General features: G+C 34.0%; 2 protein-coding genes across 2 annotated transcripts in view; one reads left to right on the top strand and one right to left on the bottom strand.

Moving 5' to 3' along the window:
- Positions 1 to 4,044, top strand: LOC131940782 (spore coat protein SP85-like). The gene is made up of 3 exons (XM_059299580.1): positions 1 to 36; positions 561 to 629; positions 3,489 to 4,044. Exons 2-3 carry the CDS (start codon positions 566 to 568, stop codon positions 3,968 to 3,970), a joined length of 546 nt encoding a protein of 181 aa, XP_059155563.1. The 5' UTR covers positions 1 to 36; positions 561 to 565; the 3' UTR covers positions 3,971 to 4,044.
- Positions 4,045 to 5,987: 1,943 nt separating this feature from the next.
- The window catches only part of LOC131940773 (uncharacterized), a 33,482-nt gene continuing 19,156 nt past the window's right edge, over positions 5,988 to 20,313 (bottom strand). Inside the window, exons 13-20 of the mRNA XM_059299574.1 lie at positions 18,275 to 18,354; positions 17,619 to 17,732; positions 16,770 to 16,921; positions 15,412 to 15,547; positions 9,766 to 9,864; positions 9,033 to 9,164; positions 7,875 to 7,994; positions 5,988 to 6,143 (exon numbers count right to left, since the gene is read on the bottom strand). Of these exons, the coding sequence (XP_059155557.1) occupies positions 5,988 to 6,143; positions 7,875 to 7,994; positions 9,033 to 9,164; positions 9,766 to 9,864; positions 15,412 to 15,547; positions 16,770 to 16,921; positions 17,619 to 17,732; positions 18,275 to 18,354 (989 nt within the window). The remainder of the gene's footprint in view (positions 6,144 to 7,874; positions 7,995 to 9,032; positions 9,165 to 9,765; positions 9,865 to 15,411; positions 15,548 to 16,769; positions 16,922 to 17,618; positions 17,733 to 18,274; positions 18,355 to 20,313) is intronic.

Below are 20,313 nucleotides of genomic sequence, written 5' to 3'. Positions count from 1 at the left end.
CCCGTGCTCAAGTCCTGGACACGCAATCAGCTGCTGGTGAGTAAAGATTGCACGTGCTTGATGATTTGTGGGCTAAGAGCGAGTTTTAATGACATCGTTATTAATACTTAGGCTAGGATAGACTGTTATCTAAATCGCATAAGTTTAGTGTTTAGCTTAAACATATTAAGTTGTCAGGACAGACTGTTACTGATGTAAAACGATATATACTTTTACTTGTTGCTGAGGGGATGGAGTGGCCTAGCGGCAGAGAGCTGGAATTCTAACCCGTAAGTCTCGAGTTCAAATCCGGGTTGAAGTCAGTATACCGTCCCTTAGTCTATTCAGCTCTGATGGGTACCTACTTCATATTATAGTGCATAATGATCACCACACTGTCCTTTCATATGCCGAGATCACAGAGACAAGTGAACTCTACTTCACTTGCACCATAGACCGTCAGGTTTGAAAGGGAACTTCACTTTACTTTACTTGATATCTTTAAGCCGTTGTGTCATTTATCATCCGTGTGTTAAAATACTCTAGACGTTATTAAAAATATTATTGTATTTTCTCATCAGAAGTCATGTCTTTGAAATTAACCACAGCCGTTCTAGTCACCGCTTGCCTTATGGCGTGTGTTGACATAGGTAAGTGTTACATTTCATTAATATCATTGTATTCTATCCAACATAGGTAAGTGTTACATTTCATTAATATCATTGTATTCTATCCAACTTTTGCTACACCATTGATTTTATTATATTGACATAGGTAAGTTGTATATTTAATTAATATCGTTGTATTCTATCCAACATAGGTAAGTGTTACATTTCATTAATATCATTGTACTAGATAAATGGCCCGTTGAGGAAGGGTACAACGGGCGCTAGGCTGATAGTGCTGTCTCTTTTCTCTAAACTAAAACCATCCCACCCCCCCACACACACACCCCCACCCCCACCCCCCACCCCCACCACCCCCACCCCCCACCCCCACACACCTCCACCCCCCACACACCACCCACCCCCACCCCCACACACACCACCCCCACCCCCCACACACCACCCCCCACCCACCCCCACCCACCCACCCCCACCCCCCAAAAAAACATGTCTACCGTCCCATTCAACGAAATATAATTATATACTTTTTCCAGTGTCCGCCCCCTTCCCGAAAATTCTACCCCCGCCCCCGAAAACCTCAAGTACCCCCACCCCCACCCCCACCACCCCCACCCCCCACCCCCACACACCTCCACCCCCCACACACCACCCACCCCCACCCCCACACACACCACCCCCACCCCCCACACACCACCCCCCACCCACCCCCACCCACCCACCCCCACCCCCCAAAAAAACATGTCTACCGTCCCATTCAACGAAATATAATTATATACTTTTTCCAGTGTCCGCCCCCGAAAATTCCAAGTACCCCCACCCCTCTCCGGGGAGGAAAAAGTCTGAAAGAAACACTGGTGTCGCGCTTAGCCACTACCCGAAGAATTGCATTAAAGAAATTGCAAGAAAACCACTTTTTAGATTAGACACATTAATTAGGCGGTAATTTTATTATAGAGTATCGATGAAGAAATTTCTTTTGAGTTGGGGAGGGGGGGGGGGCTCAGACGTTCTTACGCGTGGGGTGGGGCTTCGCCCCTACCCGAAGAATTGTATGCAAGAAACTCTTCACGCAAACCATTAAGATTAGACAACATTTCCTTTTTATTCAATGTTAACGCGAAAATCAATGACGTCATATAACTGTGAGCACTCTCTGGGTTTGAGATTATTTTCTACTCTACGCTAAATGTGTCGACGTCATATTTCGTTTTTCGAATTACTGTGCATGTTTTTATTTTGCTTGTGTTTTCTCTAGAGCGTTCTTGTCAGACAGAGCGTTCTTGACAGACAGAGCGTTCTTGTCAGACAGCGAAACTATTAGTATTAATTCTATCCAACATAGCTAAGTGGTACATTTCATTAACTATTATTGTATTCTACCTAGCATAGGTAAGTGGTACATTTCGTTAACTATCATTGTATTCTATCCAACTTTTGCTACACCATTGATTTTGTTATGTTGACATAGGTAAGTTGTATATTTAATTAATATCGTTGTATGCTATCCAACATAGGTAAGTGGTACATTTCATTAATATCATTGTATTCTATCCAACTTTTGCTACACCATTGATTTTGTTATGTTGACATAGGTAAGTTGTATATTTAATTAATATCGTTGTATGCTATCCAACATAGGTAAGTGGTACATTTCATTAATATCATTGTATTCTATCCAACTTTTGCTACACCATTGATTTTGTTATGTTGACATAGGTAAGTGGTACATTTCATTAACTATTATTGTATTCTATACAACATAGACAAGTGGTGCATTTCATTCACTATTTTCTGTATTCTATCCAATTTGGATGCACCATTGATTTAGTTTTGACGAGCATATTGTTTACATATAAGATGTATTTTGGAATTATGTAGCTTCAAGACCAATAATTTAGCACCGCATTCTATGATGTTGATATTGTATGATGTTTTTATCTTTGAAGAAAGGTATACTTTTCAGTGAGTTAAAGAAGAAGTATAGTGTATTTGTATTTGTGACCACCGCTTAGTGTATGTTCAGTTGTGTTTTTATCAGAGTCAAGCCAGCAACGTTACAAGTTGACTATATCCTTCTTGTGTACATAAAATATGTAAATTCTGTATTTTTAAAAATCTAAGCTCTACAGTTAAATGTTGAAAATATTTTTATATAACGACTTTTAATGAGTCGATTACTTAATTTAATTTTTAAACGCCAAGAACGGATTTCGCTTAATTTAGCGTTTTGTTCTAAATAAAGCTGAAAATTGAATTATTCCTTAATAGATTTTAACATATTCAAAAATTATCGGGCAATATATAGGCCGTTTTTGACACAATGTAGTGCCGCTAAAATGTCTTTTGATGATTTTTTTTTGCTATGTTGTGGTCGGATGATAAAGATTAACACAACTAATCCCAAAAGTCTCGAGACCGGAAACGGAATACAGTCAGTAGGAAGTAACTGTGTCCATCCTCCTTTCTTGTAACTTGACCGTAAAAAAAATAAGGTCCTTATGGCATAGTGCTGACCACATCATTACTTTGAAGGTTACTAAAACAGATCAGCACTGTAAAACCTGCCTCAAGTTTCTAGGGCACGGAAGGAGAAAATTTGCTACTGAAATGGCTTGTATTTACCCGGGATCGATAAAAAGGATTTTGATATCGATATTAGCAATGTTATCATATTCAATATATCTTTTAAATAAGAATAAAAAAAAATCGGAGAACATTCGCAAAACACAACGATATATATATATATATATATATATATATATATATATATATATATATATATATATATATATATATATATATATATATATATATATATATGTATATATAAAGTCAACGTAATTGTTTAATGTAAAATTCAATAACAAAACCCAATTTTTTCAGCGAGATCAGACGACGATGAAACCCTTATTAGGAGTTGGTGCCCCTCACGATGCCCCTCGACGCCCAGGCCAGTGTGTGGCAGTGATGGCGTCACGTACACCAACGCCTGCCAGCTACAGGCCACCAGCTGCCAGAGGTGGTTGCTGAAGTGGGTTGTCGTGGCCTACCCCGGCCCGTGTGTCGGAACAACCCCGGCTGGCCTGGAGGCTAATCCACCAACAGATGCCCCGACAAATCCACCAACTGATGCCCCGACTAATCCACCAACAGATGCCCCGACAAATCCACCAACAGATGCCCCGACTAATCCACCAACAGATGCCCCGACTAATCCACCAACTGATGCCTCGACTAATCCACCAACTGATGCCCCGACTAATCCACCAACTAATGCCCCGACTAATCCACCAACTGATGCCCCGACTAATCCACCAACTGATGTCCCGACTAATCCACCAACAGATACCACATCTAATCCATAATCAGATCTGTTGAAAATCTTATCGGTGAATCCAAGTATCCTTGGCATTATATCAACTACCAAATACTAATAAAAGAAATAATTTTCCAAAACAGAATATGTGTTGTATTTATTTATTGTTTTCGTCTAACCAACGGCGGTCAATATAACAATTTTTCATGTTATTTAAAGAGAAAAAAAGAAACACTATATACAACATCACAAATAAAATATATAGCAGCTGCAATAGCTAGATGACTTATAACTTGATTGTTATAAAAATTTTATAATACATATTATTTGAGCTCAAACAATCTGATCAAAAGAACTTTGATGAGAACATGTTGATTTGGGGAGTTAGATATCTAAAAAAAAAAAAAAAAAAAAAAAAAAAAAAAAAAAAAAAAAAAAAAAAAAAAAAAACATGCTACAGCATTAAAGTTAACCTTTATGTTACATAGCTTCAGAAAAGATTGATTTAAAAAAAAATATGTGTTTGCAGTTTATTATCAATTGTACCAATTACCGCAATAGCAAACGATAAATCAATGTAATAACCAGAGCAAGAAATAGCAACGCGAAATGGTTGTATCTTTAGATAAACACGTATTAGTCAACATTGTAAGAGATATCAACCGTAACATTATTATTTATATATTACAAAATGCATTCTTGACACCCGTATGTCAAAAGAAATTGCTCTAATATTCTATACAATTAATTTTAAAACTAAGATGGCGACGAATTGGGTTCGTCCTAAAAATTAATCCAGAAGACATTGACGCCTTTAATTTATTCCTTGCCTATGTAGATAATTAAACCTAATTATAATTATGAATTACATTTTAATATTTTCTTTTCTGAAAACCCACACGTAACATAAATACATAAATAATAATTGAAATAAAAATTGAAAATTGAAATTATTATAATGTATCATTTTAAATTAATCACTTAAAAACAAAACAAAATTGAAAAAAATATAGTGTACTGTTCACGAATAATCACATATACATGTTTTGATGATACGATCAAATTTACACGAGCGAACAAGTATTATACCTAAATATAGCCCAAATGGTAATATTTAAATTATTATTTTATTAATTTATAGCCATGCATGCAGTATTATGTAAATATGATTGATTGCAACCGTCATACTCATTAAAACCCATGTTTTGGGGACTTCACTTTGGCCAATCAAGGCAGTCTTTGATCAGACAGTTGTGCTGTAATCCTTGCGGTACCTCGCGGTACTGATAATAGATTCGGTGTAGAGTTTCATGGTTTCGTACACCGTTATATACTGTTGCTATGGAAACAAATGTATTGTTGTCATGTTTTTCAAAATTCAGAGTAAATTTTTTTTTATTTTATAGAATAAAATCATTTAAAATTAATTTGTAGCGTTGGAAAAAAAAAACTAACTTTAAAAGTTAAAGTTTCTCAAAATATAGAATATTTTTACTATTTATTTACATAAATGAAATCACTTAAATTTATTAGTTTGTAGCGTAGGAAATACAGTTAAATTTAAAATTCAAGTTTCTAAAAATTTGAAACCTATTTACCATTTGTTTACAAAATAAAATCATTTAAAATTAATTTGTAGCGTGGGATATAAAGTCGGTAAAAACATTTAAAATTAATTTGTAGCGTGGGATATAAAGTTGGTATTACGCGTAGTTTAAACCGTTGTATTATTCTGACAGTCAATATTTAAGGAATACAAACTAGCGGACTTACAAGTGTTGGGATGACTTGTGGTCTGATGGATTTCACTTTACCAATAACAAAAGGAACCGTCATGTAGTTCTCTTGGTCCAGTCGTTCTATCAGGGTGGTCAAGACGTAAGCCAGTCCGCTGAGTTCGGCACCGTTTCTAAACGGAATTTAGAATTTATATAGAAAACATATACTTTTACCAGTGTCAGCCCCCTCCCCCACCCCCGGAAAATGTTGACCGTCCCCCCCCCCCCCCCGGGAAAAAAGCAAGTGTCCCCCCGGAGAAAAAAGTCTGGAAGAAACACTGACACTAACTAAACACGTGCACACGTCACTTGCCTGCACGTGTAGACTACAGCCCCGTCGCGAGTCTTCAGCGAACGGATCATTAGCACAAAGGGCAAGAGACGTTTGGCGTCGTATTCCTCAGCTACGTACGTCAGATGCGTCACTTCGTGAAATGTTTTGGCCTACGAGAGTTGAAAGCATGTTTTAATCCGATAGAGTAGTACATGGAAATCTAAACTTATCAAAGTAAGGTTTCGTTTTAAGCGTACAGAGTAATCTAAGTTTTTCTAAAAATATTGGATTTTATTTTGCAAATTATTTTTGTGCGACATATTATGTGACAATATATTAAAAAACAACATTTCAACATAACATGTGTTAATATACACTTTATAAAACAAAACATCCATATATATAATTCTCTTCTTGGAGACCCTAGAAAACACCAAGCTGTAAGCGCGTTCCTTACCACCCCACTCCTACATGGTCTGGTGAGCTGTGGTTCACGCTAAATGTTTACAATCGTAGAGCCGGGTTTAGTGATGGCTATTAGGGGCTGATAATTTAGTTTGAAACTATTTTAAGCTAGGGGAGGTAAATAAGAGGAGGCTGCTTTCATGGGGGGGGGGTATGGGTTGGGGAAAAGAGAGGGGGGGGGGGGTTATCGTCCTTAACGAGCTACTGATAGTGTTTTAAAGCAAATATATTCAGTGGCAGCATTGGTACTGTCGAGTTCACAAATTATGAATTACTGAAAAGTAGAAAATAAAACAAATAAATAGCGGCGTATTATCTCGCTATCTCTGCCCCACTTCTCTCTACCCCTGACCTACTTCCTACTCATATAACGACTTTTAAATATTGTGTTGAATATTTGTTTAACGCGTTAACAATCACATATATCAATTCTCATAACTCTTAAGATGACATTAACAAGCATGCTTGTATCAAACACTCAAACACCAGATTTAGTCACTTGTCATGATAACAGAATGCCAATATCAAACACACAAATACCAGCTTTATACACTTATGACAACAGAATGCCAATATCAAACACACAAATACCAGCTTTATACACTTATGACAACAGAATGTCAGTATCAAACACACAAATACCAGCTTTATTCACTTATGACAACAGAATGTCAGTATCAAACACACAAATACCAGCTTTATACACTTATGACAACAGAATGTCAGTATCAAACACACAAATACCAGCTTTATACACTTATGACAACAGAATGTCAGTATCAAACACACAAATACCAGCTTTATTCACTTATGACAACAGAATGTCAGTATCAAACACACAAATACCAGCTTTATACACTTATGACAACAGAATGTCAGTATCAAACACACAAATACCAGCTTTATTCACTTATGACAACAGAATGTCAGTATCAAACACACAAATACCAGCTTTATACACTTATGACAACAGAATGTCAGTATCAAACACACAAATACCAGCTTTATACACTTATGACAACAGAATGTCAGTATCAAACACACAAATACCAGCTTTATTCACTTATGACAACAGAATGTCAGTATCAAACACACAAATACCAGCTTTATACACTTATGACAACAGAATGTCAGTATCAAACACACAAATACCAGCTTTATTCATTTATGACAACAGAATGTCAGTATCAAACACACAAATACCAGCTTTATTCACTTATGACAACAGAATGTCAGTATCAAACACACAAATACCAGCTTTATTCACTTATGACAACAGAATGTCAGTATCAAACACACAAATACCAGCTTTATTCACTTATGACAACAGAATGTCAGTATCAAACACACAAATACCAGATTTATTCACTTATGACAAATGAATGTCAGTACCAAGCAAATGAAACACAACAGTAGTGGAGACGTATTTATATTACCCTGACTGTGACAACCCTTTCTTCCCATATTGTTCTCTTGGTCAATGACTTGACCATGACAAACAGATCTCCGCACGGCAACGGCTGGCCTTTTGTTTCAGGTAAATAGGAACCTAGGGACTACAGAAGATGTATTTCAAATTAACGTACATTTCATACATGTTTAATATTCTAGTCATAATTATTTAATTTAGTTCTGTGGAATTTTATTCTGAATGTATGTATAATTACATAAGAAAAACATTCATACTTGGTACCAGAGACGTAGCGACCCTTTCAATTTGCACCCCCCCCCCCCCTCAAGCTTTCAATTTATTTTTCCAACCTATTTTGGCGCCCCCTAAGGTCGGCGGGGGACATATGTCCCCCCCTCACCCCCCCCCCCCCTCGCTACGCCTCTGCTTGGGAAGACAAAAATCCGGAATAACAATCTGCAATGCCACTGCGTATTGCATTCGAATTCGGAAATAGCAGTTGGAATAACAGTCGAAATCACAATTATATTCAAAATGAAAATTTAAAACTTAATCGCTGTCGCAATAATAGTAAGATTTTTTTTTAAAAAGAATAACATAATAAGAAGTATAGATTTGTAGTAGTATACAATTAAAAATAGTTATAATATTATCAATGATATTAATAAAAACAACAACAACAGAATAACAATAATAGTAATAATAGTTTTAATATTAATAATAATAAGGGTATTAATATTAATAGTATCAATAATAATAATAATAATAATAATAATAATAGTATTAATAATATAAAAACTAATATAAATGCTAATATAAATACTAATAATATTAATACTAGATTTATTAATAAAAGTAATAATATATCAAAATGATATTAACATAAAAACCTAATAATAATAAAATAATGATAAAAAAGAAAATAATAACAATAATGATAATAATAATAATAATAATAATAATAATAATAATAATAATAATAATAATAATAATAATAATAATAATAATAATAATAATAATAATAATAATAATAATTAAAAATAATAATAATAATAATAATAATAATAAAAATAATAATAATAATAATAAATAAATTATAGTATTAATTATAATCACAAGATATCTAATAATAATAACCGTGATATCAATTTTTAAAACAATCATTGTAAATGATAAATCTTACCGAGTCTTTCACCAGAACGTTAAAAGCAACAATCAAGGAGACGTTATACTGTGTGACCAGCCTCCAAAAGTCGTTGGTTGTTGTGGGCAGGGGCAGCTGGGTCAGGAACTGTTTGGGATGCACGTTCAGGCTCTGCGCACAAAGTGGGATAGGGATAATTTATTCAGTGCTATCCTAAACAAACCTTATCCTAAGTGTAAGCAGGTATCAGGAATTAACAATTGTTATGCGAAACAGATATAGATATAGAAAAAAATGTACATAAGTAAAAAAAAATATGTAAAATTACCATCTTGATTGAAAATAATGCTACAAATATAAGCCTATATTGACATTTGAAATAAACCTAACGTAGTTAATTTAACCATGTACTGAAGTAATTTTTTGTACAAAAAATTGTGTACATTAATTCTTGTTTACTTTACTTTTGGGCACAGTATATGTATTTCTTAAGTTTATAACTATCAACAACTAAAAGTAATTGTTCGTTGTTATAACGTCAACGAATTTTCAGATTATGTTTAATATTATGTCTAAATCAACTTGCTTATAATTATTTTTAATTATCAATATTAATTTAAAAAAAAATATTCATGCAAAATGGAATCATACGTTATTACTTTACAAAACTTAAAGCTGTATTGCAGATATTATTTTTAATGGAATATTAAATATATTTTTATTTTTTCATTTTTTGTTTCGCCTTTAAATTGAGTAATTCAAAACTTCTTACAGTTACGGTAACGGCGTTGATGTAACCTCCAGCTGGATCTGAGTCGTCATGTAACATTGGGATGTACTTCTTGTCTAAGTAATACACACACGATGTTATCTTACACAATAAAATAGGGTAATTCTTGTCTAAGTAATACACACACGATGTTAACTTACACAAGAAAATAGTGTACTTCTAAGTAATACACACACGATGTTAACTTACACAAGAAAATAGTGTACTTCTTGTCTAAGTAATACACACACACGATGTTAACTTACACAAGAAAATAGGGTAATTCTTGTCTACGTAATACACACACGATGTTAACTTACACAAGAAAATAGTGTACTTCTTCACTAGATAATACACACATGATTGTAACTTACACAAAAAACACTGGGATGTACTTCTTGTCTAGATAATACACACACAATGTTAACTTACACAAGGAAACACGAGGATGTAGTCTACAAATGTCTAAGTAATACACACACGATGTTAACTTACACAAGAAAACAGGGTAATACAATTTTTGTATCTAAATAATGCACACACTTACACAAACTTAACAATCTAAAAATACTTTTGAAAAATTAGCCTGTCATCATGAAAGATAGCACATTTTTTCCACTAAAATAATTGGTCTTTACTGGAAATAAATTATATTGTGAGTTTTTTTTTACAACGACAGCGCTAAGAACTAACGGGTACTATTGTTATATACGTACTTGGTATAAAGCTAAAATTGTTAGAGATACTTGTTTAATGCTACATCTTTTCTTACTATTATTGTATGCGTACTTGATATAATGCTACATTCGTTTTAATTGTTATATACGTACTTGGTATAATGCTACATCTGCTCTAAATATTGTTATATACGTACTTGGTATAATGCTACATCTGCTCTAAATATTGTTATATACGTACTTGGTATAATGCTACATCTGTTCTAAATATTGTTAAATACGTACTTGGTATAATACTACGTCTGCTCTAAATATTGTTAATAACGTACTTGGTATAATGCTACATATGCTCTAAATATTGTTATGTACGTATTTGGTATAATGCTACATCTGTTCTAAATATTATTATATACGTACTTGGTATAATGCTACATCTGTTCTAAATATTGTTATATAAGTAGTTGGTATAATGCTAAATATGTTCTAAATATTGTTATATACGTACTTGGTATAATGCTACATCTGCTCTAAATATTGTTATATACGTACTTGGTATAATGCTACATCTGTTCTAAATATTGTTATATACGTACTTGGTATAATGCTACATCTGCTCTAAATATTGTTATATATGTACTTGGTATAATGCTACATCTGTTCTAAATATTGTTATATACGTACTTGGTATAATGCTACATGTGCTCTAAATATTGTTATATACGTACTTGGTATAATGCTACATCTGTTCTAAATATTGTTATATACGTACTTGGTATAATGCTACATCTGCTCTTGCTAACGAGACCCGCAAATGCTCCTCCATCATTGCCGTGGTCTTTTTCTCCGCAGGTAGCGAAGGTAGGAATCCTCTGACAGGCATGTAGGTTAGGTGGGGGTGGGTGGTGGTTGGGGGGATTGGGTGGTGAACATATATATGCCATTAATTTCATTATCATTTTTAAAAAAATGTTATAAAAAGGAAATACTTTCGCTACATAAATATGCATTTTACAGTTCGACACATTGCAAACGTTATGATATCGCAATACCTAAAAAAAAACAACCAATACACAAACTTGTAAACAATGGCAACTTTACTCGCGAATGGTTTATAGCAACGAGTAGATATTGTAATATATTACTTTAAATATTTTTTAATAATTAAATTTCAAACTGTGGTAACGATCAACTGGGCAGGCAAAACTCAATAAAGTCAAATCGATTTAAACTGGACAGACAAAACTCAATAAAGTCAAATCGATTTAAACTGGACAGACAAAACTCAATAAAGTCAAATCGATTTAAACTGGACAGACAAAACTCAATAAAGTCAAATCGATTTAAACTGGACAGACAAAACTCAATAAAGTCAATTCGATTTATACTGGACAGATAAAACTCAATAAAGTCAAATCGATTTATACTGGGCAGACAAAACTCAATAAAGTCATATCGATTTAAACTGGACAGACAAAACTCAATAAAGTCAAATCGATTTAAACTGGACAGACAAAACTCAATAAAGTCAAATCGATTTAAACTGGACAGACAAAACTCAATAAAGTCAAATCGATTTAAACTGGACAGACAAAACTCAATAAAGTCAATTCGATTTATACTGGACAGATAAAACTCAATAAAGTCAAATCGATTTATACTGGGCAGACAAAACTCAATAAAGTCAAATCGATTTAAACTGGACAGACAAAACTCAATAAAGTCAAATCGATTTATACTGGACAGACAAAACTCAATAAAATCAAATCGATTTATACTGGGCAGACAAAACTCAATAAAGTCAAATCGATTTCTACTAATATAGTCACACAGCTTACATTTCTAAACTATAACTTGACCTTAACATAATTATCCACCTAACAATATCGGCAATGTCTTTCTAATTTTAATATTTAAAAAAAAATCACCTTAACAAACAGCTGCATAGAAGACAAATGCTAAAAAAAGTCTATAAAATATATTGGTTTTTTTTTACAAAAGCTAAAAAACCCATAAAACTTTTTAAAAAAATACATTACATTGAATTCTCTTTCGAAATTCGTCTTTCCATGGATAAAATTGCCCAAGAGATAGATTTTGAGAAAAATGGTGTTCAGGTGTGTGTAGGTTCCCAGGCATGCTAGGCCAGCAAGCATGGCACGATGTAGTAGCAGGTACTGATCCTGTCAATAATAACATTAGTTTGTAGCTATTTAGTCTAATGGAAGTAAAAATAGATGTACTGATCCTGTCAATAATAACATTAGTTGGTAGCAAATATAGTAGCAGTTACTGCTCCTGTCAATAATAACATTAGTTTCTAGCTATTTAGTCTAATAGAAGTAAAAATAGAGGTACTGCTCCTGTCAATAATAACATTAGTTGGTAGCATTTTAGTCTAATGGAAGTAAAAATAGAGGTACTGATCCTGTCAATACTAATATTAGTTTGTAGCAATTTAGTCTAATGGAAGTAAAAATAGAGGCACTGCTCCTGTCAATAATAACATTAGTTTGTAGCTATTTAGCCGAATGGAAGTAAAAATAGAGGTACTGCTCCTGTCAATAATAACATTAGTTGGTAGCAATTTGGTCTAATGGAAGTAAAAATAGAGGTACTGCTCCTGTCAATAATAACATTAGTTGGTAGCATTTTGGTCGAATGGAGGTAAAAATAGAGGTACTGCTCCTGTCAATAATAACATTAGTTGGTAGCAATTTGGTCTAATGGAAGTAAAAATAGAGGTACTGCTCCTGTCAATAATAACATTAGTTGGTAGCAATTTAGTCTAATGGAAGTAAAAATAGAGGTACTGCTCCTGTCAATAATAACATTAGTTGGTAGCAATTTAGTCGAATGGAAGTAAAAATAGAGGTACTGCTCCTGTCAATAATAACATTAGTTTGTAGCTATTTAGTCTAATGGAAGAAAAATAGAGGTACTGCTCCTGTCAATAATAACATTAGTTTGTAGCTATTTAGTCTAATGGAAGAAAAATAGAGGTACTGCTCCTGTCAATAATAACATTAGTTGGTAGCAATTTAGTCGAATGGAAGTAAAAATAGATGTACTGCTCCTGTCAATAATAACATTAGTATGTAGAAATTTAGTCTAATGGAAGTAAAAATAGAGGTACTGCTCCTGTCAATAATAACATTAGTTGGTAGCAATTTAGTCTAATGGAAGTAAAAATAGAGGTACTGCTCCTGTCAATAATAACATTAGTTGGTAGCAATTTAGTCTAATGGAAGTAAAAATAGAGGTACTGCTCCTGTCAATAATAACATTAGTTTGTAGCTATTTAGTCTAATAGAAATAAAAATAGATGTACTGCTCCTGTCAATAATAACATTAGTTGGTAGCAATTTTGTCTGATGGAAATAAAAATAGATGTACTGCTCCTGTTAATAATAACATTAGTTGGTAGCAATTTAGTCGAATGGAAGTAAAAATAGATGTACTGCTCCTGTCAATAATAACATTAGTTGGTAGCAATTTAGTCGAATGGAAGTAAAAATAGAGGTACTGCTCCTGTCAATAATAACATTAGTTGGTAGCAATTTAGTCGAATGGAAGTAAAAATAGAGGTACTGCTCCTGTCAATAATAACATTAGTTTGTAGCAATTTGGTCTAATGGAAGTAAAAATAGAGGTACTGCTCCTATCAATAATAATATTAGTTTGTAGCTATTTGGTCTAATGGAAGTAAAAATAGAGGTACTGCTCCTGTCAATAATAACATTAGTTTTTAGCTATTTGGTCTAATGGAAGTAAAAATAGAGGTACTGCTCCTGTCAATAATAACATTAGTTTGTAGCTATTTGGTCTAAAGCAGGGGTCTCCAAACTACGGCCCGCGGGCCGGATGCGGCCCGCGAGGTCCTCTCATCCGGCCCGCGGAGATCTTTTTGTCCACGGAAAAAACATTTGTTGGTAATGGCTGAGGAACTTTGCTCAGAAAAATCACGTCATGCCTGGAAGAAACTGGCCCCCGAACTGAAATTTGATAGTTGATGCGGCCCTCGGACTGAAAAGTTTGGAGACCCCTGGTCTAAAGGAAGTAAAAATAGAGGTACTGCTCCTGTCAATAATAACATAATAAGGTTTTAATCATATAACCTCTTTACTTATAAAATTATGTATAGCCAAGCTACATTTCTAGCCCAACTTACAAAGGTTTAATTCATATAACCTCTTTGCTTATAAAATTATGTATAGCCAAGCTACATTTCTAGCCCAACTTACAAAGGTTTAATTCATATAACCTCTTTGCTTATAAAATTATGTATAGCCAAGCTACATTTCTAGCCCAACTTACAAAGGTTTAATTCATATAACCTCTTTGCTTATAAAATTATGTATAGCCAAGCTACATTTCTAGCCCAACTTACAAAGGTTTAATTCATATAACCTCTTTGCTTATAAAATTATGTATAGCCAAGCTACATTTCTAGCCCAACTTACAAAGGTTTAATTCATATAACCTCTTTGCTTATAAAATTATGTATAGCCAAGCTACATTTCTAGCCCAACTTACAAAGGTTTAATTCATATAACCTCTTTGCTTATAAAATTATGTATAGCCAAGCTACATTTCTAGCCTAACTTACAAAGGTTTAATTCATATAACCTCTTTGCTTATAAAATTATGTATAGCCAAGCTACATTTCTAGCCCAACTTACAAAGGTTTAATTCATATAACCTCTTTGCTTATAAAATTATGTATAGCCAAGCTACATTTCTAGCCCAACTTACAAAGGTTTAATTCATATAACCTCTTTGCTTATAAAATTATGTATAGCCAAGCTACATTTATAGCCCAACTTACAAAGGTTTAATTCATATAACCTCTTTGCTTATAAAATTATGTATAGCCAAGCTACATTTCTAGCCTAACTTACAAAGGTTTAATTCATATAACCTCTTTGCTTATAAAATTATGTATAGCCAAGCTACATTTTTTAGCCTAACTTACGAAGGTTTCAATCATATGACTTCTGTCTTGTCGTAATTTCGTCACTGTTTTGACGAAATCAATCACGTTCCAAATTTTAGCTTGCAAGATCAGATCATGTAGAGCTATAAATATGGATGTCCGTGTTGTTCCGTTCCTGTAGAAACAAAAACATGAGTCCATTTTTTTTTCGCGAAGACGGTTTGTACATTGATATATTTGATTCATAGTGATACAAAATACGACAGGTTTGTAAGCGAGAGCTTATCTGTTCAGCGTTATTTTTATCTGCCTTTACCATCCCCGAATGTTGTAAGGTACCCATTAGAGATGAGTAGACTCAAAGACGCAATAACGAGTTCTTAATTAGATTAGATTATTTTTGGATTCGGCTGAGCAAATATAGCCGGTAAAGGTAAATCAAGGAGAAAATGAAAACAATGTTTACTATTTGGTATTGTATTTTTTTAAAAGGCTTGCATATATAATTACTTCAAAAACAAACTTTATTTAAATAAATAGACTTTTGGTTCTTGTTATAAGGAAGAATATAATAATTTATTGAAAATAAACCGGGAGTGATCTCCCCTAAACTTTCTCGAATATTCTTATATAAAACAACAGGGGATGGGAACTCGGGCTATAGACATGATTTTTAATCCATTTTAAATACTTAAAGTTTTAAAAAATAGAATTAAAATCTCGTAGACAAAAGAATTGCACACCAAGTGAACGCCAAATAAAAAAGAGCATAATAGTGCACAATATTATTAGTACTTTAAAAATTTACATTAGTTTTTTTGAGAAATCGGAAGTAGCGTAAATTACTACTTCCGGTCAATGGAAATTACTCAAAATTTACTAGAGGGTAGAGAATTAGATCTTTTACTTACATGTGAAATTTCATTTATCTATCTGAAATAGTACTCAAGTTATAGGCTTTTGAAAAATTCAAAATAGAAAAAGTACCACTTTCGTTTATCGGAAATCGCTCAAAAGTTGAAACGGATCAACGATTTTGATAAAATACTTATATATTAAATTTCATCAACCTAGCTGTAACGGTACTCAAGTAATCGTGTTTACACACAGACAGACACACAGACATACAGACAGAATTGCAAAGCCCAATTTTTCAGACTGGATTACACAGAAAACCTCTTAATTTTGATAAACCTGGATTGATAATTTTTGCCTGATTAAAATAGGTCCTCTATACTTCGGATGTGATGAAGGAATGAGGTTTTAATACGGTGCAAATTGTTAAAATTTCAAGTGATTTGTGCACTATTACAATACTTTCTCTATACTTCGTATATACAGGAAAGTAAAAAGTGTTCTATTAGTCAAAATAGGGCACACCCTATTGTTAATCTGACCTGCAATGGACCAAAGTTCTGGAATCCGTTGGCTTAAGGAAGACCCGATGCTCAAAGTCCACTAGGCTCCAGACACACGGGTCCGACCCGTCTTCCGGCCATGAGGTGAAATGGAAGTGGGTCAGGAGATTTGTGAGAGACGGGCTATCGACCTAGACAAATGGAAGAGAATATACGTTACATTAGGTCATCGGCCTAGACTAATGGAAGAGAATATACGTTGCATTAGGTCATCGGCCTAGTCAATAGACAGAGTATATACGTTAAATTAGGTCATCGGCCTAGACTAATGGAAGAAAATATACGTTGCATTAGGTCATCGGTCTAGACAAATGGAAGAGAATATACGTTACATTAGGTCATCGGCCTAGACTAATGGAAGAGAATATACGTTGCATTAGGTCATCGGCCTAGTCAATAGACAGAGAATATACGTTAAATTAGGTCATCGGCCTAGACAAATGGAAGAGAATATACGTTGCATTAGGTCATCGGCCTAGAAAATTGGAAGAGAATATACATCTGGTCATAGGCCTAGTTAATGGGAAAAGAATATACGTTACATTAGGCCATCGGCATAGTAAATGTGGGGGAAGGGATTATATTTTTTTCAAGATCTTGGGCCAAGTCAATAGGAAGATAATATACATTTCATAAAGTCATCGGCCTAGTCTAGAATATTCGTCTACATAATACCAATTGCACTTTGCGGAATACGTTCGTACTTGAATCAATAAAGCATACTAATTTATCTAAAACTCATAATAACATAAATAAAAACTTAGTTTTATTAAATAGGCCTATACTATGCTATAAAACAACACAATATTAATTTGTAAACAAAATGACCTTTTGAATTTCGATGTGTCTTGTTGTGTAGTCCGCATATACCCGTGTGCTTAAAACTTTTATCCTAAAAGTATCAATGATTTTCCCTTCTTCCGACCAGTACGGTTCTTGATCCTAATCAAACATATGGGGAGAAACACATATTCGAAACGTTTATAATCGTTATTTTTATATATTTTCTATCACGTTAATAACATGGTACAATAATGTCGTTAATTAATGACATGTAATATGTAAATTGTATAGGGTGATGCAGTGGCGTAGCAAGATCGGGTGTCGCCCGGTGCGGCACCTAATGGTGTCACCCCCCAGAGGCGTAGAGATCGGGGACTAACTTTCAATTTTCAATTTGCACCCCCTCCTCCTCCTCAAACTTTCGGTTTGCACCCCCCCCCCCCTGCAAACATTAGGTTTGCACCCCCCTCAAACTTTCGATTTCCACCTCTTAAAAGACTATTTAACACTCGAGTTAATCGCTCAATTAAGTGGAATTATCATTGTTAGCTATATATTTTGCTATTTTTGCCTTGGTGTCACCCCCCCTCAATGGTGTCACCCGGTGCGGTCCGCACCCCCGCCCCCCCCCCCCCCCCCCCCCTTACTACGCCTCTGGGGTGATGGCATACACTACAGCACGAGATGGTGTTAGCACTCACCCTGTTCAGCATAACGATCTTTCCTACTTGTTCATCCCAGAGGATTCTCAGGAAGTCAACAAAGGTCGTGCTATTGGGGGCTGGGATAACATGGCAAATAGTAGACTTAATACAACATTATACAAGGAAGTTCATTAATCTGGTCCTCTTTAAAATGTGAAAAAGACATTATACGGTACTATACGACCTTCGTAAATCTAGTCCACTATAAAATGTGAAATAATAGACATTATACGGTACTATATGACCTTCATAAATCTGGTGCTCTATAAACATGTGAAATAGTAAACATACAACATTATACAAGGAACTTCGTTAATCTGGTCCACTATAAACATGTGAAATAGTAAACATACAACATTATACAAGAAACTTCATTAATCTGATCCACAATAAACATGTGAAATGGCAGACGTTATACTGTATTATACAAAACCTTAAATCTGGTCATCAATCCACATTTGCAATAGTAGACATTATAGATTGTCATACAAGGACCTTCATAAATTAAATCTAGTCATACATAAACATGTGAATTAGTAAACATTATACGGTATTACACAAGGGCCTCCATTAAAATTGTGAACCATGTCTTTATACAGGGTCCTCTATAAACAGGTAAAATATATGTCATTATACACGGACCTCAAAAAATATGTGAAATCTAAAACTTTTCCTTTTAAGACATATGAGGCCGGAACGTGTGAAATATATTTCTCACAAATATATATCCTCACAAACACTTAAAATAGTATGCCTTTATACACTAGCCTTCCATCACTTGTTAAATACAATAAATTATACACATACCTTAATAAAAAAAACGTGTGAAATAGCTTTTATTTAGGACGGATACCCATGGACATATGAGACAGGGGACAGTATAAACTCAATTCCAAATCCATTAAATAAATGTAATTTTATATTTAATTTTCAAAACGTAAAATAAATTTAATTCCACAAGCAATAATAATATACAAAAAAAACAATTGGTGAGATAATCTTCAGACAAGTAGGTAGTCAGTGATGTTATCATTTGTTTTGTTTTTTTAATCTTCGCATAATCTACTCCAATATTGTTAATTACAATAGGTGTAAACGTTACTCATATTACTAGCTGTGTGATATGGTAATACGACATTCAGTTGAAGGTGAACCTTACCTTCCGAAGCGATTATTACTTTTGAATGCAAGCCCTTTAAAAAATAGAAAGATGCTGCTTTATCAAGATGAATCAATGTTTGTTTTGAAAGTAATAGAACACAAGAATATATAATTATATCCTTCATAAACAAAAGCGAAATAAAATTGAGGTACATTTTTATATTGTGCACAACTCCAGTCAAAGACGGTGTGTTCTTATATTTTGTCATGCTGGTTCAAATAGTTTTCAAACCATCTTCTTATCTACGTAAGTAAATCTCTACTGGGGCGAGCCATTGTTCCCCAAATGAATATAAGATTTAAAGTTTTCCTTTTAGACCTGATGATCATTAGTGTTGACGAAGTAGAGTTCACCTACTAAACACCTCGGAATAATAAATTATTCTGTGGCCAATAGTGAGGTCTATGCTCTGCGGTATCTATATTTTCTTACGGTGTTAAAAGAATTTTGGAAATGATATGTAGTATTTAGTCCAAGTTACGATAAAGTTGATCTTACTTGAACATACGATGCGTTGATATATTCGTTTTGGTTGCTTCCCTTCGGTGTATTGATTATCACTCGGGTATAATCAGCTAAAAGCAGAAAAATGATGTGGTCAACACAGAGACAAGACTTGGAATAAAACATATGATGGTCAGTTGGGTAAGCTGGCTAAGGAAATCCTGGAGAAGAACAGACAATGGTTGTCAGCTTACGTATGCGCATATAGCGCAAGTTACGGTGGAGAGGTGTGGTTGTAGCCCTTTGCTCGTCAGGTGCCATAAAGGAACAAGTCAAGTCAAAGATTATGTCTGATATTAAGGGAAGCACTCGGACTTTTTAGTCAGTGTTCCGCAAGACAAAAAGCTAATTACAACACTCAGCACAACAT

This window comes from Physella acuta, unplaced genomic scaffold (genome assembly GCF_028476545.2).
Source record: "Physella acuta isolate Inbredline_101_S28 unplaced genomic scaffold, ASM2847654v3 ptg000330l, whole genome shotgun sequence".
Classification (NCBI taxonomy): Eukaryota; Metazoa; Mollusca; class Gastropoda; family Physidae; genus Physella; species Physella acuta.
Note: the sequence above shows the minus strand (reverse complement) of the source record. Positions and strands in the feature narration are given on the sequence as shown.